Genomic DNA, 26,729 nt, shown 5'->3' with positions numbered 1-26,729 from the left:
TTAACACCACTGTGATCTTTAGTGCTACTGTTTCCATGTATACTGATTTATATTATAAATCTATCAATACAATATTATAATTTTTGATTTAACAGTAATGAACTTTCAAGGAATTTAAGAGAAGAAAAGGAAATAAAAAGATATGCCTTTTGTGCTTACCCACATATTTGAGCATTTCTGATGCTCTTCATTCTTTCTTAAATATCTAAGTTGCCACCTGGTATCATTTCCTTTCGGCCTAAAGAACTTTATTTAGCATTGTTCTCTGACGAAAAATTCTCCCAGTTTTTGTCTATCTGTAAATACCTTTTGAAAGCTTTCACTTTTGAAGAATAATTGTTTTACTGGTTATGGAATTCTTCACTGATACCTTTTATTCATTAATTTGAATACATCATTACAATGCCTTTGGCTTCCAGAGTTTTTAATAAGCACTCATGAGGTATATTCATATCATTCTCCTCTTTGTACCATGTGGTTTTTCTCATTACAGCATCTATTTTGAAAATTTTGTCTTTGTTTTGTTTTGTTTTCATTGGGTTGACTATGATAAGTCTTGAGGTAGTTTTTTTGTGTGTGTTTATCCTGCTTAGGGTTTGTTAGGAGCTTTTAATCTGTAAGCTGATGTTTTCACCAAATTGGAAAGTTTTCAGGTATTATTTCTTCAAGATTTTTCACCTTTTCTCTCTCCTGTCTTGAGATTCAAGTTACACATGTTGGAAATTTGATATTGTCCCACAGATCTCTAGGCTGTTCATTTTTCTTCAGTGTTTTTCTGTTTTTTTCATCATGTAATTTCTATGAAGTCTACCTTTAGGTTCACAGATTCTTTTGCTATCTCCAGTCTGTTGAACCCATCTAGTAAATTTTTCATTTCAGTTACTATCCTTTTCACCTATAGAACTTATATATATATATATATATATATATATATATATATATATATACATTTTTAGTTTCTAGTTCTTCTGTTCATTAATATCAGTTTCCTTTAATACTTTGAATATATTTTTGATAGTTGCTTTGAAGTCTTTGGCAATCCAATGCCTCAGTTTACTTAGAGTTAGTTTCTTTTGATTGCCTTTTTCCTGGACCATACTTTCCTATTTCTTTGCATGCTCAATTATTTTTTGTTGAAAACTCAGTATTATAAATACTATGTTATAGTAACTTTGAATTCCATAGTATTCTCTGAGGATTTTTGGCCTGAACACAAACTGCCAGCTTGTCTTCCTCATAGCATACAGAGGCCAATGTTTTCATGGCTTTCCATTGCTACTATTTTACACTGGTTTTGGGTTTCCTGTGGGATTGTGTAATTAGTCACCCAAGGATTTATGTAGAGATGAAGCTCATCATCTCCCTGGTTTCCTTGCTTCTAGGGATTTCTCCCTAATTCCAGGTGTTGTTACAACCTTAGGCTCTGGCTTCTGACACTTTAAGCCTATAAACTTCAGCTTCCTGCCACTGTGCCAAGCTGAGCACAGTTGATGAATGTATTTAGTTAAAAAAGCAAGAAAGTCTGAGATTGATCACATGTGGGTCTATCTGCAAAAACAGAATCCTAAAAATAAATAAATAAAATTAATGGAATAAAAGAAAATTAGAGTCATTTCTGGTCTCTTCCTCGTTTTTCTTCCTCCTGGAAGAAATTCAGCAGACAGGAATCTGGGCAGTGTTTGGAATCTGAATTTAGGTTCTACTCCTGTTGTTGTCATGCTGCCAGGATTTGCCCTTAAAATTCCAGCTGATTTCCAGCCCTTAACTCTTAATTTCTGGCCGGTTTAGCTGGTAAGGCTATGGGTTTCCTGCCACCTTTTACTTTTTTTTTTTTTTTTGAGAGGGCATCTCTCATATTTATTGATCAAATGGTTGTTAACAACAATAATATTCTGTATAGGGGACTCAATGCACAATCATTAATCCACCCCAAGCCTAATTCTCATCAGTCTCCGATCTTCTGAAGCATAACAAACAAGTTCTTACAGGGTGAACAAATTCTTACATAGTGAATAAGTTCTTACATGGTGAACAGTACAAGGGCAGTCATCACAGAAACTTTTGGTTTTGATCATGCATCATGAACTATAAACAATCAGGTCAAATATGAATATTCATATGATTTTTATACTTGATTTATATGTGAATCCCACATTTCTCCCTTATTATTATTATTATTATTATTATTATTATTATTATTATTATTTTTAATAAAATGCTGAAGTGGTAGGTAAATGCAAAATAAAGGTAGAAAACATAGTTTCGTGCTGTAAGAAAGCAAATGTAGATGATCAGGTGTGTGCCTATAGACTAAGTATTAATCCAAGCTAGACAAAGGCAACAAAACATCCACGGATGCAGAAGATTTCTCTCAAAACAGGGGGGTGAGGTTCTAAGCCTCACCTCTGTTGATCCCCAATTTCTCACCTGATGGACCCCCTGCGACTGTGCCTGTCTTAGGTTGTTCCTCCCTTGAGGAATCTTACCCATCTCTGGCTAACCAGTCATCTTCCGGGGCCATACAGGGAAATGCAAAGTTGGTAAGTGAGAGAGAAGCAATATTGTTTAAAAAGGTTAGCTTTTTACTTCTTTGCAGATTTATGCCCTGTGGCTTTTATGCCCAGCATTTGTCTTGAGGTATCTTTACCACTTGGAAGAATTATGATACTCAGTAAATTTGATATGAGGCATGAATTCTATTTAAGGGTTGTAATTAGGAAGGAAGAAGAAAAGCTATAGAAGTAGCAGACGGAAGAAAACATGGGAAGATTGATTATTTCTTTGACATATCTTCTTGTAGAGTAACTTAAGCATGTATAGGTTTTAAACTACTAATTAAATTGCATGCACACATTAACATAATAGGAATACAGTTACATAACCAAAGCAGACCTACAATTACCAGCCATCTCCAGTGAAACCAAGAAAACCAGTTAGGCACCCTAGGCATTTGTGAAAACTTATCAATGATATGATGGATATTGTCTAACTGAACTTGAATAGTTTGAGAAAAATCAGACAAATTAAAACAACACATTCCTGGGAACTGTTCACATCCCATATGTTCTTTTAACAGTAGATAGTCTGTAATCTCAAGATTTTGGAGCGCTGCAACTTGCACTTCTCCTAATTCTTGGTTGAGTTCCAACAGTATAAATCCAGTCAAATTTGTTGTTTTACTGTATGCACAGGCCAGCTTAGATATCTCCTTCATCATTCCAATGGCAATTCCAGGAACCAGTGGGATGAATGCAGCTACAACTGCAACAGTGCCAGGATCTTTGTTGAAGTTTTTTGATGATCATCTTCTGGAATGACTCTTCCAGAGGATGTTGATGTTGGAACTTCTTCTTCATATTGTGTCTTGGTTCGTTTTCTGGGTAGCCAAATTATCCTGCACCTTTTTCTACAGACACCATAGCTATGGGAGTTCTCGGCACCTTCAGGGTAGAAAGCACAGTAACAATTGTTAACCCTTTCCAGTTGCACTTTTACAAGAGCAAACTCTTCTTGATTTCTTCTTTTAAATGTTTTCAATGTCTTTAGGATTTTTGGTTCTGGTAATTTTATCCAGTTATTATACTTGTCATCTGTGGAAAGGTAATATGACCACTTCACTTCTCCTACATTATAAGAAGTACCGTCTTCTTGCCCTTTTGAGTTGTGTTTTTCTTCAGTTCTGTTTCCCTATATATTTTAATCTGGCTGATTTCTGTTTATTATCAATGTTTCTGGCCTATATGATGATAATCTTTCTTGCTTTCCTGTATTATTAAGGGAAAAAATGTATATGTATATATATATATATATAAAACGTGTGTGTGTGTGTGTGTGTGTGTGTGTATTATCTCCACCCTTACCTGTAGATCTTCATTTCATGGGATTTAAGGTGGGAGGGAGGAAACGTGTGGGCCTAGGGTACCATCATGATCCAATCCATTTTTTTCTGGAACTTAGCCTTTCACATTCTAAACTAAGCACAATGTTCTACTCAGATGGCTCATTTTCTGGACTAAATTCCTGAGGAATTGGACTAACCATTAGGTTAGGGAGAGTTTGAAAAGTTCATTAGGTACATTCATTCCATGACATTTGACTTTTATGATGAGTCCATACATGGGTTTAAGAGCTTACTTTTCTCAAAGAAGGAGCTCATTCACTGAAGGCAATATCTGATATAAAACATCTCTCCTTTTAAATTATTATCTTCTAAGATTGGTTTGATTTGATCTCTGTTAATCAGGACTGGCAAGGAACCCCATCTCATCTGTTGTCTGTCCCAGCATTTACTCTTTCTAAGTAACTAGTCCAGAATTATAATTTTATCCCTGAGCCCCAAAGATACATATATAGAAAAGATCCACTTATTTCCCTATTATCTACTTATTTTCCAATGTGAGTAGATTTTAAAATAAGAGATAGTGAATAAACATTCACTCTTTTTTTTTTCTTGCAATGCAGTTTACTTTTAGGCCCACAGAATTGAAATACAAGAAAAATAACAAATTTGTTATACACCAAAGTCAGGATATGATTACTACTAGAGAACCAGGAAGATGAATGGAGTCTGGGAGAGGCTTATGAGGGCTTGTTGTTAGGGATTAAAACTGAACAAATGAGACAGAATGTTAAGATGACAAAAGCTGAGTTATATGATTGTTCATTATATAGTACTCTATATGGGTTAAAAACAGATAAATTTAAAAATTTGTCCATTTTTTCTTTATGCTGGATCCCTTAACTATTGGATTAATTATGACTCCTTAACATTTAAAAAAATCGAAGTATAAGTAACATACAATAATACATTCTTAGGTGTTCAGTTCAATACTTCTGACAATTTTATATACCTGTGTAACCACTATATAAGTGATAGAACATTAGTTAATTCTGTCTTCACATAAACTATAACTGGAAATGCATACTTACCAAGCAGATAGTATTTCTTGTATTCCAGTATTAACCATTTTTCCCTCAAAGGGAAATGCAAATTGGAATAATCTGTAATTTTTTTACACATTGGGATTTTTCATTCTATTCACAAGTTGTCCTTTAAAAAAAAACCTGATAGGCCAATTATTCTGGAATTCTCTTTTTTTGTCCACAATCTCATATTTTTTCATAACTGAGCAAAGTCATATTTTGGATTATCTGCAAACATGAATTCATTTTCGACTTTGAAATTTTAAGTTATCTACTTCAGGAAAAGTCTTGTTTAGGTTCTTTTAATGTAAATATTCCACAAAGTGTATTTTACCTAAAAAGTGTTACTATCCTCCAGTCCACCAAGGCATTAAAAGACTTTCAAGTCAACATTTCCTTTTTGAGCAACTTTGTTCCAACTGTTCTCAAAGGGAAAGGACTACAAAAGATGGTCCATACGTTATTCATGGGCATCAAATGCCATTTTATACAAGAAATCTATAAGGTCATTAAGCCTCAAGATAATTTAAGTCTCAAAGGCTTCCTTCCCTACATCCTTGTGGAACTCAAATGTGTCAAATACGCATGTAAGAAACACTGTATTTTATGGCTGCATCTCTTATTCTCCCGGGGGCTTGCTTCTTCACAGCGGCACTGCTGAGCTGTTTGCCACCTGTGCCAAGAAAGACATCAGGGTGTGGCACACGCTGTCCAACAGGGAGCTGCTGTGGATCACTGTACCCAACATGACCTGCCACGGCATTGATTTCATGAGAGACGGCAAGAGCATCATTTCGGGTAACGTTGACATACCAAAGTTTGGCTTTGGGCTCTGGCTTGTGGCTTTGGATCTTGTCATTCTCCCCGTATGCTAGTCTCTACACGTGGATAACCTGGAACGGCCTTCCATTGTCCACCTCCTCCTTACTTCCCATCTAGCCTCGCTTTGGAGTTCCCTTCCAGCTGGGAGACTTTCTGAGCTAGGAATTACCAAGTCACAATTTCCCTTCTCCCACATTGTTGCATATAACATGTAGCTTCCATTCTAGTAGGGAAATTTACTAATTCAATTACAAAATGGACTGGAGGCCTTAGTACAGGGCACTTGTGTTAGAACCCCTTTTGTTGTTCAGGAGACTAAAAAACCTGACTTAATTTATGTTATGCCTCAAAGGGAATTTATTTTATGCCAAAATATTTTAACTTTAAACATCATTATGTTCAATCCACATGCAGATTTCCTCAGGGCTCAGAAATTAAACTCACTTATTCACATCTATGCAAAGTCAAGTGGATCTTTCAGTACAGCTATTAAATGGTGATACCAGGAACCCATTTCATCCCCATTTTTACTGGCTTTGTTTCTTCTGTGTTGGCTTCACCCTTGGGCATGTCTTCTCCACATAGTGGCCCAAGGAGCTCTTGGCTTATATTATACTTAGAGCTAACAAACCCGCAGGTCAGAAATCTTGGAGTCTTCACCTCCTCCTTTTATTTTACACCCCATATCCATTTGTCCCAGTGGCTCTCCCCTCAGAGCATACCCAAGATTCTGTCGCTCTCATCATCTCCAACCTGTGTCAGCCACGACCATCTCTCTCCCAGACTATTCTCGTAGCTTTGCACCAGGTCTCCCTGCTTCTACCCTTGTCTATCATCCTTCTCTCCAGTGTGTTATCAACACAGAAGCCAGGGATCTCTTTTAAAAACATAAGTCAGATCAAACCATTTTGGGGACTCATTTCTAAGTTTCCACCATTGCCTACATGACCTTCTCTCCTTCCCACCTCCACCTTCTCACCTCAGACTTGCCCTCCAACTGCTCACCCCTCTCTAGTCATATTTCCTTTTCTTTTGCTGTTCCTCAAACACATTGTGCATAGGGCCTTTGCTCTAGCTGTTTTGTCTGCTTGGAATGTTCTTTCCCCAGTTAGCCTCATAACTCCCTCCCTCACCCCCTCACTTCCTCAAGTCTTTGCTGGAATAGGATCTATCTTGAGCATCTTATTTAAAAATGCTAAGGTCAAGAGGTGACACTAAAGCCCAGAGAAGGAGCGAGTCACCTAAGGCACAGGGAATGGGCATTCCAGGCAGAGGGAATGGTAACTACAAAGGCCCTCAGGTGGGAAAATTGATTGGCATATTTGAAGAAAAGAAAGAGGACCAGTAGTGTATCTGCAGCTTAGTGGTAAAGCTGGGGTCAGAACTGGAGGACAGTGGTACAGAGGAAGTTGAGGTGGGTAGAGAGAGACTAATATCTGTGGAGGATAAGGTGTTAGATTTTCACCGTAGATGGGAAAGGCTTCTGAAAGTTTGATCAAGGAGGTAGCATGATTTTAAGAAGTTCACCCTGGTCCCTGCATAGATAATTGGTTGAGGGGAGCAAGAGTCTAAGGCCAGGGAAGAAGCTGTTATAATAATCCAGGAGAGAGATGCTGGTGGTATGGACAAGGGTGGTCCCAGGGGAAGGGTTGAGAAGTGGTTGAATTTAGGATGTCTTTCAAGTGTAAAGTTGATGGGACTTGCTGATGCACGGGGTATTGGCTTGGGTTGGACAATGGAATAGAGAAGAATGAAGGATGACTCTGAAGTTCTTGGGTTGAACAACTGGACGGATGCCACCATCATTTCACTGAGATGGGGAAGATGGTGGGAGTGGGGGAAGGAGCATCAGGATCAAGGGGAGGGGGAGGGATGGGAAGCCACCATTGGGGAGGGATGGGAAGCCACCATTTATTTGAAGGTGTTAAATTCTATGTCCCAGGTGCAATATCAACTAGCTAGTTGAATTCACAAGTTTTGCAGCCTGTGAGAAATGTGAGCTGGCCTCACTCCTTCCTCCCCACTTCAACTTCTCTCTCCTGGACTGCGGTGCACCTAGAGGCAGGTTCAACTAAGGCAACTCATTTCCCTCAGTTAGGTGTGACCAGTTCGAGGAGTCAGAGAAAAGGGGGTGTGATTTCCTGGCAATTGGGGGATGACCAGCCTCTTTCCTCCATCAGCATGACTTCCTCCCAATCCTGAATCTCATTTATGATGTAACAGCCCACGGAAAGAGCATGAATACACTGATCTTCGCCTTTTGTTTCTCCTTCATGCCAGGATGGGACGACGGGAAAATCCGAGCTTTCGCCCCAGAGACAGGCCGGTTGATATATGTCATTAACAATGCACACAGGATTGGAGTGACGGCCATCGCCACCACCAGCGACTGTAAAAGGGTCATCAGTGGCGGTGGGGAAGGGGAGGTACTGTTCTTAAAGGTAGAATGTTTTTCAAATAGCCCTTGACTTAGAGTAACGGCCTTATAGGAGGCCACTTATTTCATTTTTTTAACCTGTACTAGGAGTCAAGCAGGACCAAATTCAGATTTGGATGAAACCCTAAAATACATGATAAACTGAAGTTCTGATAATATAAATATGCATATAACTGTATCTGTTCACAGAAAGGACATTTCAGATACAAACATAAAAGCATTCTCCGTTGAATCAAGGTTGGCATTTTGCCAGAGTTTTAGAATATTTGCTCTTTTCCTTCAAAGACCAGTTATATAAATTGTCTTTATCTTATCTTTTAAAGAAGATGCTATTTTTAGAATAAATTCTTCAATCTACCCAGACATTTTGACAATTCATTTAAAATTATTACACTTGACCTTTTCCTTAATCATCTCAAGGCTTCTAAAACATCTTTCACTCACACAGTCATTTCAGGGTTTCTCCTGCCCTTCTCCCCACCTTTTTTGCTATTTAAAAGCCTTCCCTTTCTCAACATAGGATATTTTATTTTCTGCATGCTATCACAGGAATAACTTACCAGGGAAAGAAAGATACAGAATGTTGATGTAGCCTTCAGAAGACTTTGGGCCAATCTGATGAGTGGCTGAGTGTTTGGGATCCAGAGTCATGCTGCCTGGTCCCAAATTTCACTTCTGCCACTTCTCCGCTGTGTGGTCTCTCTCTGCTCCATTTCCTGTGTATAAAGTGAAGATAACAATACTCTTATTAATGAGATATTTTACACTCTTTATCTTGTGTTAATTCTTCAAAATCTGGTGCACATTTTATCTTCAGAGCCCATGGTCATCGGGACTAGGCACATTCCAGGTGCTCCATAGACATACTCAGCCTCAGACCATCTGCCTGCTCTCCGCCTACCACCACCGTCACTGCTTTACTCCCTTCCCTTATCCCTTCGGCCGCGCTGCTGCTGACACCCTCAGCGCCCTTGCTTGCTCTTCCAGTCTTCTGGGACATCTGCCTTGCTGATGCCTCAGCTGGGTTTGAGCCAGACCACTGGCATTCTAGGTGCCTGAGCCCAGGCTGATGAGAGCTGTTGAGGAAAACACACATTACCAATTCACTGCCCTTGGCTCCGCACAGCTATCTTTTCAAGAACAATGTCAGCTCCTCTTCCCATTCTCCATGCAGCTATTACAGACTTTTTCTTCCAAAAGACATAGTCTAGAAGGTCTTTGTAAGTGCTAGAGACTAGATTTGCCGCAGGGGTGCACTGCTTTGAATGCAGTAGTTGCTGAAATACTCAACTACCTTCATTTTCACTAGCACATGGCCATTGCCAGAGTTTGAAGACTCCGGTCCCAACACCTTGTCCTCTTCCCTCCATGCATGCCCACACCTCCCTGCAATCCCGCTTCTAAAGGGCTAATGCCCAGCACATCTAAAGTTCCAGTCTCGGGCTGTTTGGCTGGTGCCCACACCATAGTAATAAGAAAATTAGAATATCACTCTTGTTAAAGAGTGAATGTATGCTTCCAAATGCAGTGGGCATTTAAGATGGGAGATTTGTTTTCTTTGGCAATAGTCGCTATCCCATCCCAGGTCAGAAACAGGGAATCATTTGGACACTATAGAAATGAATCTGGGAGGTGGAGCCAAGATGGCGGCATGAGTAGGATAGTGGGAATCTCCTCCCAAAAACATATATAGTTTTGAAAATACAACAAATACAACTAATCCTAAAAGAGAGACCAGAAGACACAGGACAACAGCCAGACTACATCCACACCTGCGAGAACCCAGCACCTGGTGAAAGGGGTAAGATACAAGCCCTGACCTGGCGGGATCCGAGCGCCCCTCAGCCCAGCTCCCGGCAGGACGAGAGGAGTCAGAGTGGGAAGGGAGAGGGAGCCCAGGACTGCTAAACACCCAGCCCTAGCCATCCGTACCAGAGCACAGACACAGTGCATGCGTGGGGTGCTGGAAACTAGGGAAACAGGGCAGCAAGATCTTTGAGCAGGTCCCAAAGCCGGTGCCCCTGTGACAAAGAAAAGCGAGTGCTTTTTGAAAGTCTTAAAGGGACAGGGATCCCACAGCTGGATGGAAGCATTCTGGATCACAGTCCAGCAGCTGGAAATTCCAGGGAACTCTGGGCACACTAACCCCCTGAGCAACAGCTCTGAGACCCCTCACGGAGGTACACAGCCAAACAGCCCCCAGTCCATTACCCCTCCAGGGCCCCGCCATAGCAGAGCAGCAGTGTGAGGCTGGCTACACCCACAGCAAGGGAGCTTCCTCCATACCGGCTGGGCAAGATACAGAGACCCAGTCTACACGCAATTGCCCAACACAAGCCACTAGGGGCCGCAGTTGTCCCAGTAAAGAGGCAGGAGCAAGTGGAAAGCCTTAGCTCTCCCAGCTGACAGAAAGCCAATAGCTCACCACTGCACCTATAAACATTAAAAGGCAAAAAAATTTGATCCAGACAAGACTAACCCAGACAGCTTCAACATCTGCTACATCTTCCCCTGAAAAGGAACCTGGGGAGATAGATTTAACCAGTCTTCCTGAAAAAGAATTCAAAACAAAAGTCATAACCATGCTGATGGACTTGCAGAGAAATATGCAGGAACTAAGGAGGGAGAATACAGAAATAAAACAAGTTCTGGAAGGACTTCAAAGCAGAATGGATGAGATGCAAGAGACCATTAATGGACTAGAAAACAGAACAGGAATGCAGAGAAGCTGATGAAGAGAGAGATAAAAGGATCTCCAGGAATGAAAGAATTTTCAGAGAACTGAGTGACCAATCGAAACAGAACAATATCCGCATTATAGGGGTACCAGAAGAAGAAGAGAGAGGAAAAAGGGATAGAAAGTGTCTTTGAAGAAATAATTGCTGAAAACTTCCCCAAACTAGGGGAGGAAGTGGCCTCTCAGACCACAGAGGTACACAGAACTCCCATGACAAGGGATCCAAGGAGGGCAACACCAAGACACATAATAATTAAAATGGCAAAGATCAAAGACAAGGACACAGTATTAAAGGCAGCCAGAGAGAAAGAAAAAGGATACCTACAAAGGAAAACCCATCAGGCTATCATCAGACTTCTCAACAGAAACCCTACAGGCCAGAAGAGAATGTCATGATATACTTAATGCAATGAAACAGAAGGGCCTCAAACCAAGATTACTGTATCCAGCACGATTATCATTTAAATATGAAGGAGGGATTAAACAATTCCCAGACAAGCAAAAGTTGAAGAATTTGCCTCCCAAAAACCACCTCGACAGGGCATCTTACAGGGACTGCTCTAGATGGAACCACTCCTAAAAAGAGCACAGAACAAAACACCCAACATATGAAGAAGGGAGGAGGAGGAATAAGAAGGGAGAGAAATAAAGAATCATTAGACCATGTTTATAATAGCTCAATAAGCAAGTTAAGTTAGCCAGTAAGATAGTAAAGAAGCTAACCTTGAACCTTTGATACCCACAAACTTAAAGCCTGCAATGACAGTAAGTAATACCTTTCAATAATTACCTAAATGTAAATGGACTGAATGCACCAATCAAAAGACACAGAGTAATAGAATGGATAAAAAAGCAAGACCCATCCATATGCTGCTTACAAGAGACTCACCTCAAACCCAAAGACATGCACAGACTTAGAGTCAAGGGATGGGAAAAGATATTTCATGCAAACAACAGAGAGAAAAAAGCAGGTGTTGCAATACTAGTATCAGACAAAATAGACTTCAAAATAAAGAAAGTAACAAGAGATAAAGAAGGACATTACATAATGATAAAGGGCTCAGTCCAACAAGAGGATATAACCATTATAAATATATATGCACCCAATACAGGAGCACCAACATATGTGAAACAAATACTAACAGAATTAAAGGAGGAAATAGAATGCAATTCATTTATTCTGGGAGACTTCAACATACCACTCACTCCAAAGGACAGATCCACCAGACAGAAAAAAAGTAAGGACACAGAGGCACTGAACAACACACTAGAACAGATGGACCTAATAGACATCTACAGAACTCTACATCCAAAAGCAACAGGATACACATTCTTCTCAAGTGCACATGGAACATTCTCCAGAATAGACCACATACTAGGCCTCAATAAGAGCCTCAGTAAATTCCAAAAGATTGAAATCCTACCAACCAACTTTTCAGACCACAAAGGCATAAAACTAGAAATAAACTGTACAAAGAAAGCAAAAAGACTCACAAACACATGGAGGCTTAACAACACGCTCCTAAATAATCAGTGAATCAATGACCAAATCAAAATTGAGATCCAGCAATATATGGAAACAAATGACATCAACAACACAAAGCCCCAACTACTGTGGGATACAGCAAAAGCAGTCTTAAAGGGAAAGTATATAGCAATCCAGGCATATTTAAAGAAGGAAGAACAATCCCAAATGAATGGTCTAATGTCACAATTATAGAAATTGGAAAAAGAAGAACAAAAGAGGCCTAACGGCAGCAGAAGGAGGAACATAATAAAGATCAGATAAGAAATAAATAAAATTGAGAAGAATAAAACAGTAGCAAAAATCAATGAAACCAAGAGCTGGTTCTTCGAGAAAATAAACAAAATAGATAAGCCTCTAGCCAGACATATTAAGAGGAAAAGAGAGTCAACACAAATCAACAGAATCAGAAACAAGAAAGAAAAAATCACGACAGACCCCACAGAAATACAAAGAATTATTAGAGAGTACTATGCAATCCTATATGCTAACAAGCTGGGAAACTTAGGAGAAATGGACAACTTCCTAGAAAAATACAACCTTCCAAGACTGACCCAGAAAGAAACAGAAAATCTAAACAACCAATTACCAGCAACGAAATTGAAGCGCTAATCAAAAAACTACCAAAGAACAACCCCCCCGGGCCAGATGGATTTACCTTGGAATTTTATCAGACATACAGAGAAGACATAATACCCATTCTCTTTAAAGTTTTCCAAAAATAGAAGAGGAGGGAATACTCCCAAACTCATTCTATGAAGCCAACATCACCCTAATACCAAAACCAGGCAAAGACCCCACCAAAAAAGAAAACTACAGACCAATATCCCTGATGAATGTAGATGCAAAAATACTCAACAGAATATTAGCAAACCGAATTCAAAAATACATCAAAAGGATCGTACACCATGACCAAGTGGGATTCATCCCAGGGATGCACGGATGGTACAACATTCGAAAATCCATCAACATCATCCACCACATCAACAAAAAGAAAGACAAAAACCACATGATCATTTCCATAGATGCTGAAAAAGCATTCGGTAAAATTCAACATCCATTCATGATAAAAACTCTCAACAAAATGGGTACAGAGGGCAAGTACTTCAACATAATAAAGGCCATATATGATAAACCCACAGCCAACATCATACTGAACAGCGAGAAGCTGAAAGCTTTTCCTCTGCGATTGGGAACAATACAGGGATGCCCACTATCCCCACTGTTATTCAACATAGTACTGGAGGTCCGAGCGACGGCAATTAGACAAAACAAAGAAATACAAGGAATCCAGATGGGTAAAGAAGAAGTTAAACTGTCACTGTTTGCAGATGACATGATATTGTACATAAAAAACCCTAAAGACTCCACTCCGAAACTACCAGAGCTAATATTGGAATTCAGCAAAGTTGCAGGATATAAAATTAACACACAGAAATCTGTGGCTTTCCTATACACTAATTATGAACTAATAGAAAGAGATATCAGGAAGACAATTCCATTCACAATAGCATCAAAAAGAATAATATACCTAGGAATAAACCTAACCAAGGAAGTGAAAGACCTATACCCTGAAAACTATAAGACACTCTTAAGAGACATTAAAGAGGTCACTAACAAATGGAAACTCATCCCATGCTCTTGGCTAGGAAGAATTAATAGCATCAAAATGGCCATCCTGTCCAAAGCAATATACAGGTTTGATGCAATACCTATCAAATTACTAACAGCTTTCTTCAATGAACTGGAACAAATAGTTCAAAAATTCATATGGAAACACCAAAGACCCCAAATAGCTAAAGCAATCCGGAGAAGGAAGAATAAAGTGGGGGGGATCTCACTCCCCAACTTCAAGCTCTACTACAAAGCCACAGTAATCAAGACAATTTGGTACTGCCACAAGAACAGAGCCACAGACCAGTGGAACAGAATAGAGACTCCAAACATTAACCCAAACATATATGGTCAACTAATATTCGATAAAGGGGCCATGGACATACAATGGGGAACTGACAGTCTCTTCAACAGATGGTGCTGGCAAAACTGGACAGCTACATGTAAGAGAATGAAACTGGATCACTGTCTAACCCCATACACAAAAGTAAATTCTAAATGGATCAAAGACTTGAATGTAAGTCATGAAACCATAAAACTCTTAGAAAAAACATAGGCAACAATCTCTTAGACATAAACATGAATGACCTCTTCTTGAACATATCTCCCTGGGCAAGGGAACAAATGCAAAAATGAACAAATGGGACTATATGAAGCTGAAAAGCATCTGTACAGCAAAGGACACCATCAATAGAACAAAAAGGTATCCTACAGTATGGGAGATTATATTTGAAAATGACAGATCTGATAAAGGGTTGACATCCAAAATATATAAAGAGTTCACAGACCTCAACAAACAAAAAGTAAATAATCCAATTAAAAAATGGGCAGAAGAGCTGAATGGACAGTTCTCTAAAGAAGAAATTGAGATGGCCAACAGACACATGAAAAGATGCTCCACATCGCTTGTCATCAGAGAAATGCAAATTAAAACCACAATGAGATACCATCTCACACCAGTAAGGATGGCTACCATCCAAAAGACAAACAACAACAAATGTTGGCAAGGTTGTGGAGAAAGGGGAACCCTCCTACACTGCTGGTGGGAATGTAAATTAGTTCAACCATTATGGAAAGCAGTATGGAGGTCCCTCAAAATGCTGAAAATAGAAATACCATTTGACCCAGGAATTCCACTTCTAGGAATTTACCCTAAGAATGCAGCACTCCAGTTTGAAAAAGACAGATGCACTCCTATGTTTATTGCTGCACTATTTACAATAGCCAAGATATGGAAGCAACCTAAATGTCCATCAGTAGATGAATGGATAAAGAAGATGTGGTACATATACACAATGGAATATTATGCAGCCATAAGAAAAAACCAAATCCTACCATTCGCAACAACATGGATGGAGTTAGAGGGTATTATGCTCAGTGAAATAAGCCAGGTGGAGAAAGACAAGCACCAAATGATTTCACTCATTTGTGGAGTATAAGAACAAAAGAAAACTGAAGGAACAAAACAGCAGCAGAAGCACAGAACCAAGAATGGACTAATAGTTACCAAAGGGAAAGGGACTGGGGAGGATGGGTGGGAAGGGAGGGATAAGGGCGGGAAGAAAAGAAAGGGGGCATTATGATTAGCATGTATAGTGTTCGGCGGGCATGGGGAGGGCTGTGCTACACAGAGAAGAAAAGTAGTGATTTTACAGCATCTTACTATGTTGAAGGACAGTGACTGTGAACTTGGTGACAAGTAGTGATTTTACAGCATCTTACTATGTTGATGGACAGTGACTGAATGGGGATGTGCGGTGGACTTGGTGAAGGGGGGAGCCTAGTAAAAAAACAGAATGTCCTTCATGTAATTGTAGATTAATGATACCAAAAAAAAAAAAAAAAGAAATGAATCGGGCCCAGCTCATTTGAGATGACCTCATTTTTCCTCATCTTCTTTACTAAAAATGAATCTTAGAATGTTTTCCTTCCTTTATTGAAGCTTATTTTGCTCTTACCAGGTATAAATGTGTTAGTCTGTTATTACTTATCCTAACACTAGTTTTTAGTCTAGTGTTCACCTCGACTACGGTTCTTTCACATGAAATAATTTTATTTCACAAAGTTATTCCTCCTCTTATTTTTCATAAGTCCAACATATTTGCTATAAGATGGTATATGCATCTGACTAAATTATTATGTTTTCTGGTATAGTTGTGACAGTGTTTATTATAAGACATAGATAAATAACTTCCCTTTTATGTATCCTTTTTATTGCCAACTAGGGCTTCGTATGGGTTGTTGTGGATTTTTTTTGTGAGTAGTTGTATTACCTATGGGTTTCATTTCAGAATAGTAAAGGGGTGTTGGAAAATACTTGTTATAGAAAGTGGGTATTGACTGTAACAAGGTTGAGAACTGATTATTCTAAATGATTAAAATTAAGCAGCTGATGTGCAAGTTAAATATGGCTATGGGTACCCAAGAGATTTCCTGATGGCACCATGAATTTGAGAGCAACGCTCAGCAGAAATGAGTAGACACATTACTTACCCTGGTTTAGCAGCAGCCCTGGCAGTGTGGGTTTTAGTAGCGGGTATCTGATAGATTTCTCAGCCCTCAAAGTAGAAGCAGGGGCAGGACCAGTGGTAGCATTTTCCTGGCTCCACGGATGAATGCTCCTGCCCCACAACTTAGCATTCCTACCCTGCTCAACTGTGATGAGATCAGGGAGCTAAAGAAAACAAGTCCAGCACAGCAGAGGTGAAAAAGCTCTTGGAATCTTTTTATCCCTTCAAAAGTGCCCGTCTGTACTGAGCCTGGGTGTGTGGCTCTCAGGTGAGGGTGTGGCAGATAGGCTGCCAGACCCAGAAGCTGGAGGAGGCTCTGAAGGAGCACAAGTTGTCTGTGTCCTGCATTCGGGTGAAGGACAACGAGCAGTGTGTCACCGCCAGCACGGATGGGACCTGCATTATTTGGGACCTTGTGTAGGTTACCTATGATGGGGAGGGCAAAGTGACACAAAATGCATTATTGAACTTGACAGAAGGTTCACATATAAGGTGGGGATCTTATTTAAGGTGACAGTAAAGGGGTGCTCACCAGAAGGTATTCATCTGCATGACTGCACAGGGTTTACAGATGCTGGCAGAAAGGGTGTTGTTTCCAGGAAGAGCAGGACATTAGAAATTTCTGGATGGATGGAAAGTAGCTTTACGTATACACACAGTGAAGCATGATTGAACTTATACTAATGCAATTCTGAGAATCCCCCAAAAAAGGAAAAGGGAAATACCTTAAATAATGTAGGCAGTTCCTCTTGGCATTCTACCCAGTCCAGTCACGCCCAGAATGAGCTTGCCATGGGGGACAGGGTAGGAGTGGGGGTGGGGGGTGTGAATTTGCCCTTCCTTCATTCTCGGGGACCTCTCATGCTGTAAGCGTACCGCGATCCCCATAGAGGGGCTGACTCCAAGGTCACTGGATCAAAATGTGAACTTTAGTTTTGGAGTAACTCAAAGGATTTTCAATGACAGTGTTTTATTTTATTTTATTTTCTATAAGCATGTTTGTTGCTTGTTTTTACTTAGAATTAGACCCTATTCCTCTAACCCCTCTCCCTGCGTAGCACCCCTCTACCATTCCTAAGATGCTTCCCCACTGTGATAACTGCATTAGAGACTTGGATAAGTATGGAGCTGGGAGAAAAGAGATAGATATATAGTTATAGATACAGATATTGTATAAAAATATGGGATGGTCTTGATTGAAGAGAGGAGAATGGAACTAAAGGCAAAGACAGTATTTTTTATTTAATGCATTAAAAAAAAACCCCAAACTAAGCAAACCTCTGTCTTCTACTCCCCTGTGTCTCTAACCTTGATGTGCACAGTAATCACCTGGGGAGCTTGTTAAAATGTAGATTTTGATTCAGTAGGTCTAGAGTGGAGCCTGAGATTCTGCATTTCTAACAAGCTCCCAAGTGATGTTCCTGGTGCTGGTCCAAGGGCTGCATTTACAGGTCATGTTCACATTACTCCTGAACTTACCATTGGGAAAATACATAACGAGAAGGGCATGTCTGAACTTATTTCTGTGGATGCTTGTGATCACCTCAAATCTTTAAAGCCTCCCTTTCATGTAGCAGATATATTTGGTTAATTTGTAGCAGAATCTCTTAAAAATGCTCAGCTCAGATACCCTGTGCGAAAACTTCCCTAATGAGAAGGAACTGCAGAAGGTGGCTTTTTGCAGCCAGCAGAGCCTGGCCTGTGAGATGGTCACCTATCTCCTATGGAAGGAGGAGCTTGATTTACATATTTCTCAGTACAATAGCTAAAGCAATGTTTCTCAAACTATTGTGTACATGAAATCACGTGGTACTGATTACCGTGTAAATGTATGGGCCTCCCCCAGCCTCCTAAACCAAATCCCTAGAGGTAAAGCCCAATAATATCCACCTTTAAAAAGTCCTTCTCCACCCTTTGATGCTCAGCTTGTAAAGGCATTCACTTCAAAATGGTGGCCTCCGGAATAAAGTACCTGGTATGGAGACGGCAGATTGACCCGAGGTCAGCCTCTGCTGCTTCCTTCTCTCACAGGAACTTGAGGCTTCCCATGGAGTTCTGTGCTTTATCTTTAAAAAAGGACCCCACCCAGCATGCTCTGACTGCCCCTGGTAAGGTGCATTGCGAGGACACAGAAGTGGAGTGGACAGTTAACAGGAAATCTGTTTGGGATAGACAAATCAACCCAAATCCAAGCTTGTACCAAATCTAGTTTGAATAGTAAATGTTTTCTAAGAAAGTGAAAGTTGAGTTTCACAGCTCTTGAGTTTATTTTTCAGGCGTCTTAGGAGGAATCAGATGATCCTGGCCAACACCTTATTCCAGTGTGTTTGTTACCACCCTGAAGAGTTTCAGATCATCACCAGTGGGACAGACAAAAAGGTAAGTGCTGTCAGCAAGAGTCAAGATCTTTCTGATACAACAGAAAAGCAAAATATGGTGGCCGAGAGTGCAGGCTCCAGAAACAAGCCATACCAGTTCAGAGAGGGAGGCTTTGCCGTTGATCCGCCATGTGGCTTTGGAAATGCTACCTAACCTTTTAGTGCCTTTGCTTCCTCATCTGTAAAATGGAAATGATGATACTGTCAGCCTTAGAATTGCCATTTTGATTACAGCCATGCTCACGTACTGCTAATAGCAGGGCGCCTGAAACACAGTAGGTGCTCAATAAATATCAGTTTTTATTATTAGGAAATTTCTGAGGCTGGAACAGAATTGCTGTGCCCAAGCCAGCTGTCACTTTTACTAAATTCAAATTGAATGACAGTAGAGCTCCTCATTTCTCATTGCTTTACTTCATCAGTATATCAAGTTTCTTTAGCTGGGGAGTTCATGTCTTTGAGTAAAGATCGGTCCCTCTATTGGGGGAAATATTTCCTCTTGGGGGCAAGCAAAAGGCTTCAGGAGAGTCACATGGAGGGGCACAAGGATGCCAGGGTGTCATCCAGCTGTACAGATGAGCCAGATCTTGATCTAATTGATGGATTTGGGCTCCCCTGATTCGGATTTGAGATGACTTTGAGATCATTGAAGAAGGTGCATATTTATCTTTTCACTAGTTACAGAAAAGGCTGATAAGTGAAAAGTATAAAAATATAGCAGGAAAAATACTAAACGTGCCTCTCCACCTGCTTCCCCCTACAGAATTAGAATTTAGGAGTGGGGCTTTTTTCTGCCTGAGCTTTCCATGTGATTGAGAACTACTGCTCAAAGACACTGTCATAAAAACGCAAGAAATCCTGGTCCGAGCCAGGTTTTGCTGACCCAGATGGAATGTTGTGGGAGGGCACGGAGATTGGCTTCCCTTCTAGTCTCTGCAGGTTGGCCTTCTGAGTTTGTGTCTCATTAGCCCAAACGGGATTAAAAGCCTGCCCACCCGCCAACCCCATGGCGCCCCTGTGGTCTAAATAGGCTTCCTCTTCCAACTGGCATGGAATGGATATTAGGGAATTCATCACAGCACCTCTATAAATGCTTTGCTCTATGGTTCAAAAAGCTTCTGCCATATTCTAAGTTTCAGTTTATGAGACTTGAAGCAGCCTGCTTCCTTCTTATTGGCATTTTCACCAGAGTACTCAAACCATATGTCATAAATCTGTCAACCTATTCTGAGGGTTGGGGACAGGACACTGTCCCTGCTGTCATGGAGCTTACATCCTGTGGGGAGTTATTTTGGGTGGGAGGGAACGGGTTGTTCAGTACACATGTAAATGAATACATAAATGGACTATGAGTAAGAAATGAACAGAATGATAAAGTTGCTGAAAGGGCTAAAAAGAAAATAGACTCAGTTGTACTGTCTGGGTAGAAGGAAGCTGCTTTAGTGAGGATGGTCAGCGACGCCTCCCTAAGGAGGTCAACTTGAGCTGAGGCCTAAGTGACAAGGACCGAGCCAACTTAGACCTCAGGGAAGACCAGCCCAGGTGGAGGATACCTGGGAAAGCCTGAGGTGCCATAAGGCTGCCCAGAAGAGGGTCACTTTGATCTTTTTGCCAAGAAAGCAGGTGGTCAAGCACCAGCTACTAATATAGATATGGTTCCTGAGAAAAAAGGATTTTGGTGAGCTTTTATACTCTTTTATGCTTTTACTATGAAAACAGAACGTTTTCTTGAAGTAATCAAGTGCCAGTCACAATTATGAAGCAAGAAAATATATATATTTTTAAATAGCATCCACAATTTCTAGCTAGATTCTGAATACCGATTCCTGACATAATTAGTGGACCATAGAAAGTTTCCATCAGCATCAAACAGACATCGCATTTCACAAACAAGGGGGTGAGATGTGTGTGAGTTCACACTTATGATTCCTGCTCAAGAGCTCTTTGTTTGGAAAGCAATTTTATTTTTGAATAGGTTGTACATTTATAAAGTTCAAAGTTCAAAAAGTATAAAAGCAGTATATTCAGAGCAAAATCTTCCTCCCTTGAGCCTGTCTCCCCCCCACCCCCACCCCTAATCTCCTTCCCTCCCCCAGGAGGGGACCTTACTATCAGTTTGCCTTTAAATCCACCCTGTGGAATATTTTATTGCTTTGAGGCTGAAGAGAAAGGTGGGAATAAGGGTGGGCTGAGGAAGAGGTGGGGGGACCAGCTGCAGTGGGAAGGGGACTTTGGAAGGCTTGGTCTCCAGAACTCTCTGCAGGCTTGTTCCCCAAGCTGAAGGAAGGAACCGCTTCCCCTTCCTGCAGGCCTGAAGCCTCCCTCTCCTAGGAACACACACAGGAAACTGGATTCTGTGGTGGTTTCCTTCCTCCTTTTACTGCCTGCCTCAGATTCAATGTGCTTAGTCTAAGCAAAGGCACTTTCTGTCACAATCTGGTTTTAGCAGCCCATCAGCATCTCTGTAAATAGATGCGAATTAAAAACCCAATACTAAAAATATTAAAATGGTTTCTCCACCCCCTCCTTTAGCCTGTTTATAATTTCAGCAGATATATCACCCCAGAGTATATTTTTGCTACCTTCTATTTAAAGTAGAACCATCTTTTGTTAGCCTGGGTGTGGATGATTCCACTGAGCTGACGCCTGCCGATTGCTTCTTTCCTGAATTCCAGTTTGCTTACTGGGAAGTATTTGATGGGTCAGTGATCAGAGAGCTGGAAGGTTCCTTGTCTGGGTCAATCAATGGCATGGATATCACACTGGAAGGAGTGCACTTTGTCACAGGTTAGTCCCTGGCATAAGGACAGAGTCAAACCCAGCTGAATTAAACGGGAACTAGGAACCTGCCAGGCGGGAGGCAGCAGGAAGGGACCAGACCACAAAGCGATCCGAAGGGCAACGTGGTCAGATTCAGGCCTGAAACGCTGCGCTAGGTGTGGCCGCCAAAGCAGAATGCAGAAATCCCATTTCAGTGAGAGGGAATGTTTTCCCATGAGCCTCAGAAGGACAAATAAAAGCCAAGCCTTACATTGCTTGTTTTTTTGTTGTGGGTGTTAATGGCCGAAGTGGGACTTTAAACGGTTTGGGCTGTCCAGCGTGCCTTGCTTTGTTATTTCCTAATGAAGCCTTAAATGCTAGGCCTGTAAGTAATTTCCAGAGGCACTTTCCACACAACATGCCTGTAGGAACACCACCAATATTATTTCCTGCTGGTCTCTTTGATTCTTCAGGCCATTAACAAATAAATGCTCCAGATGAATTCAAGGCTCACAGACACATTTACCTAAAGCACGATACAAAACCGGACACGATGTGATCCCAATCATATATACAGATGTATACCTGTATACTTAGACTGGAAGGAACTAAACCAAGATGTTACTGGTGGTTATTTCTGTGTGATGGGATCAAGGGTGATGTCACCTCTCTGTATTTTTTCCCCCCAGTTTTGACTATAATAGACCTAGAATTTTATAATCGAGGAAAAGAGTTATTATAAAGACAGGTTTTTCTTCCTTTAAATAGGCACACACAGAATGTACTGAAATAATTGAGGTCAGGGCTATTTATTCTATTGCTGCAGTGCCACAGAACTGTTTGACTTTTTCAGGTGGAAATGACCATCTGGTCAAAGTTTGGGATTATAATGAAGCTGAAGTGACTCACGTCGGGGTGGGACACAGCGGTAACATTACCTGCATCCGGATAAGTCCAGGAAACCAGTACATTGTTAGTGTAAGTGCTGACAGAGCCATTCTGAGTTGGAAGTACCCCTTTGCCTCATAAGCTGCAGGCACATCCTGGGTGCCGGGCGCTGCCCACAGTTCTGTTGAAGGCTGAATTTCGATAACCAAGAATGCTCTTTGATTTCTTACCTCTGTTTTTGTTCTTTAGTGAAAATATTTTATCTGTGAGTTTCTCCTTTATGGAATGCATTGCACTCTTGAATTGTATATTAAAATTCAAATGTGTTCAAGGATAATTTGTCCAGACTGTAATTAAAAGTTTATTATGAATAAATCCCCAGTTGTTGGTTTCCTGTTACATCTCTCTTCTATGACTGGAAACCCCACAGCCTTTTCTCAGTATTTGTCCACAGATATCATTGCTGTCACTCTCTTAAAATTAGAATGGTGAGTTTACCTTCTTTCCAGCATTTCACTGATCATTTCTCTGATCAGTACATTCCCTGTGTGCCTGTTTAAAGGAAGAAAAACCTGTCTTTATAATAACTCTTTTCCTCGATTATAAAATTCTAGGTCTATTATACTCAAAATTGGGTTTGAATAATGTATTAAAGCATCAGCAGAATTCCTGACACAGCAGAGAGTTAAACATGAATTACGGTGTTTTCTCAAAGAAAAGGTGTGCTGTTGGGGAGCTTGGCATGATTATCAAAGATGAAATTTCAGAGATGCTTTTCTGAAGTCTGCCATAAAATTTCCAGTGCTTACCATCAGAAGGTCATGAAAGGACCTTGTGCATTCAACCAGGTATCCTTTTTCAGAGAGGGAAAATTTTGGCTTTTTCTAGAAACACTTCAAGTCTCCAATTCACAGGGCAATCTTTCATTCTAAGCATCTGTAGCCTTTAACTCGTGTTCTTGTTTGCATTAGGTAACCAGCTGCTGCCCTATTTGACATATCAAGGCAGGTATTTAAAATGATGATCACTTATTTATCAAGTAATAAGTAACATTTCAGAGCATTGATGTAATAATGCAGCCCACTGATCTATTTTTTTTTTTAGCTAGAAATTGATGATTAATTCGTTTTGCAAGTCTTTACGGGATTCACCATGATAGAGTGGAGGTCCCCAGAGTTAACCCAGGGAATCAGGGGCGGGGCCAGGCCAAGGCAATTCTGATTGGGCAGCAGTTCCGCAAAGATTGTGCTTTAAGTAGTGAACGAGAGACTTGAGAGACCTCGCAGCGGGCACGCCTGAGAGCCGGGAAACTTCCTGGTAAGCAAGTACTGAGGTTGGAAATTGCCAACCTCCAAGGCTGATAGTCCACTGACCTGGGTCGAATTCCGGTTTCTCTGCTGTCGGGACTGTGGCCTCGGATACGGTGCGTTTACCTCTCTGAGCCCGCCTTCCCGCCAGTGAAAGCGACGATGACCGGTCTCACTTGCAAGTTTTGGGAAAACGACTTTAACCTCGCCTGTAGGTTAACCAAGCAAACCGCAGCCATCCCGGGTGTTTCATCACAGGGCGACACACGGCTCCGAGGTCTACAGTCAGGATGCTGGGTCCGGGCACAGGCTGCCTCCCCTACTAGGCAAGAAGGGCTTGGAAGGAGGTGGCGCCACCTGTCCTCCCACACCTGAGCCTGCGTAGGACCCAAAGCGGCGCAAAATCGCTCCCCACCCCCTCCCCTGCTCCCAGCGCGCGCCTCTCACCACGTCGGAGGCTGCCCTTTGGAGAGTCTTCCTGTCCTTTGTCTTCACAGTCACCTCGAACTCGGTAATTAGAAATAGCCAGGGCTTTGCCATTTACTAGGCGCTTTCAAATTTATCATCTATTGTTTCCACAGCTTGAAGGCTGGGAGGAGAATAGGAGCAGAGGTTAAATTCAGGTCCTTGGGCTTACGGAGGTCAGAAAGGGTGAGGAGGGTGAATCCGGCGGTTCCCGGCGCCCGCACCCCAGTCGGCGCGGCTGTGTCCCCGGCGGGCGAGGGGCGCTGCCCTGGGGCGGGCCCTGAGGCCCGATTCCCGCGCGGGGCGGAGCGACCCCGCCCGTGGCTCCGCCTCCGCCCGGTCCCGGCACACCTGGCCAACAGGTAGCTGGCGCCCGGGCGCGGTTCTGAGGCTGTCGGGGTCTGCGAGCGGCTCGGCCCGTCCGCCTAAGGGAAGCACGGCAACGGAAGCCATGGACCCCGGCCTGGGGGCTCCGGCGGCAGCGGAGGGGCCGCTCGCACCCCGGCACCGCCGCCACCACCGCCCCCTGCGTCGCCTGATCAGCCGCTTCCTGCTGGAGCTGGGCAGCCGCTCCCGCCCCGGGGACTCGCCGCCCGGGCCGCAGCCCCAGTCCCAGCCGGGCCGCTGCGACGGCGACGGTGAGGGGGGCTTTGACTGCGTCCCGGGCCCAGCTTTAGCAGCGCCTGGGAGCCCCGGGGAGGAGAGCCCGCCGGGACACCAGCCCAGCGCCCCGCCGGCGACGGCGCGCGGCCCCCTGGCGCGCAGGGCTTAAAGAACCACAGCAACACCTGTTTCATGAACGCCGTGGTGCAGTGTCTCAGCAACACCGACCTCCTGGCGGAGTTTCTGGCGCTGGGCCGCTACCGGGCGGCGCCGGGCCGCGCCGAGGTCACCGAGCAGCTGGCGGCGCTGGTGCGCGCGCTCTGGACCCGCGAATACACGCCCCAACTTTCCGCGGAGTTCAAGGTAGGCGGCACGCTGCAGACGGCCGCCCTCGCCGCTAGGCGGCGGTCTTGTTCCGGTCCTTCTGGTTTCGCTTCTCGGAAAGAGTGTTCCATCAGGAAAGGGGTTTTCTTGGGGCCTTCTTTAGGTGGCATTTGCCAGTTCATCCTCGGGTTACTGCCTTTGTCTTGAGTTGACTTGTGCAGTCGCTTGTCCATGTTTTCCTTATAACTCTCTCCCAGGTATTTTGAGGGGGGTGAGTAGATTTGAGTGGGTTCAGCATTTTTGCATTCAGCAAACATTTTGTTGAATGGCCTTTGCGGCAGGCAGAGTTCTAAGGCCAGGCATAGTTTCTTTGCAGTTTGGAGGGATGTGATGTGGGAAGTCTGACTTTGAAGGCCAAGACCTGGGAGAAAGGAGGTGATGCTTGCGTTGAGATCCGAATGATGAAGGTTGCAGCCAGGTTGAGATCTAGGAATAATCCAGATAAAGGGAACAGCGAGTACAAAGGCCATAGGCCTGCAGTAGCTGGGAACAGAAGGCACGGAAAGAAAACTAGTGTGGCTGGAGCCCAGGAGGGTAGAGTGGGGCGTGGAGGTGTTGGTCAGGTCGCGCAACGGCTTGGAAGCAATGGTAAGGAGTTTAGATTTTATTTTAAGCCCAGTGGAAACAGGACTGGTTGCCCAGGTACTGTGCTGAGCGCCCAAGAGAGACAGTGGGTGAGCTCCATTGGAGATGGCATTCTTTTTGTTTAGTGTGCGTGAAAACTCCTGCGATGCTTTGGCCTGGTGGTGCTGCCACAGTCCCCAGGGTCGCTGTCCACTTACTGGCTTGCTACAGGGTCATGAGGATTTGGACGTTATGTGTATCACTTCATCCAGGGTTAAATCAGGGTGTTTGGGGTCCCAGTTAAAGAGTTCCTGATAATTGATGCGCTGGGCTGGCTTCCTGCTAAGAAGACCACAGCTCTGGACAGAGAGCTGAAGCTCCCTGCAGACTAGTGAGTGATGTTCTTGGGCGAGGGGGAACCTGTCAGTGTTCATTCCATAACCACCACCACTCTCTAGTTTCAGCCTGGGAAGCCAGTCCTTGCCACGTGACCCACAAGGGTGACAACCTCTATTTTCCTCCTGTTTCCACTAGGGAAGCACTGTTCAGCAAGAGTCGGTGGGTCAAATAGGTGTCATTAGTATCTCTTTTTGGCAACATTTGCTTTTTAAATGTGAAAGGCAGTACACTAGTCCCTGCTTATCTAAGGGTCATACGTTCCAAGACCCCCAGTGGATGCCTGAAACCAAAGATAATACCAAACCGTATTCACACCCTTTTATCCTATACCTACATGTACCTATGGTAAAGTTTGATTTATAAACTAGACATGGTCAGAGATTAACAACAATAACTAATAATAGTACAACTAT

The 26,729-nt window shown here is 42.5% G+C and overlaps 1 protein-coding gene, 1 long non-coding RNA gene and 1 pseudogene across 3 annotated transcripts in view; 2 read left to right on the top strand and 1 right to left on the bottom strand.

Moving 5' to 3' along the window:
- Positions 1-17,343, top strand: part of LOC140848608 (cilia- and flagella-associated protein 52-like) — a 44,925-nt gene extending 27,582 nt beyond the window's left edge. Inside the window, 3 exon segments of the mRNA XM_073232874.1 lie at positions 5,573-5,721; positions 8,026-8,171; positions 16,837-17,343. Of these exon segments, the coding sequence (XP_073088975.1) occupies positions 5,573-5,721; positions 8,026-8,171; positions 16,837-16,989 (448 nt within the window). The 3' untranslated portion in view covers positions 16,990-17,343.
- A 2,090-nt stretch (positions 17,344-19,433) lies between these two features.
- LOC140849039 (uncharacterized) lies at positions 19,434-25,293 on the bottom strand. Of its 2 annotated transcripts, XR_012130490.1 has the most exons (5): positions 25,155-25,293; positions 24,349-24,490; positions 23,968-24,220; positions 23,404-23,581; positions 19,435-23,146 (listed from the first exon to the last, which is right to left on the bottom strand). It is a non-coding gene; the product is annotated as an uncharacterized lncRNA (long non-coding RNA). The 2 variants fall into 2 exon arrangements; XR_012130489.1 differs by having other exon boundaries at positions 19,434-23,146; positions 23,404-24,220.
- Positions 24,487-26,729, top strand: part of LOC140849038 (ubiquitin carboxyl-terminal hydrolase 43-like) — a 34,868-nt pseudogene continuing 32,625 nt past the window's right edge.

Source organism: Manis javanica, chromosome 4, assembly GCF_040802235.1.
Source record: "Manis javanica isolate MJ-LG chromosome 4, MJ_LKY, whole genome shotgun sequence".
In the NCBI taxonomy this organism is placed as follows: domain Eukaryota; kingdom Metazoa; phylum Chordata; class Mammalia; order Pholidota; family Manidae; genus Manis; species Manis javanica.
The sequence above is the reverse complement of the archived record's forward strand: the minus strand, read 5'-3'. Positions and strand labels throughout refer to the sequence as shown.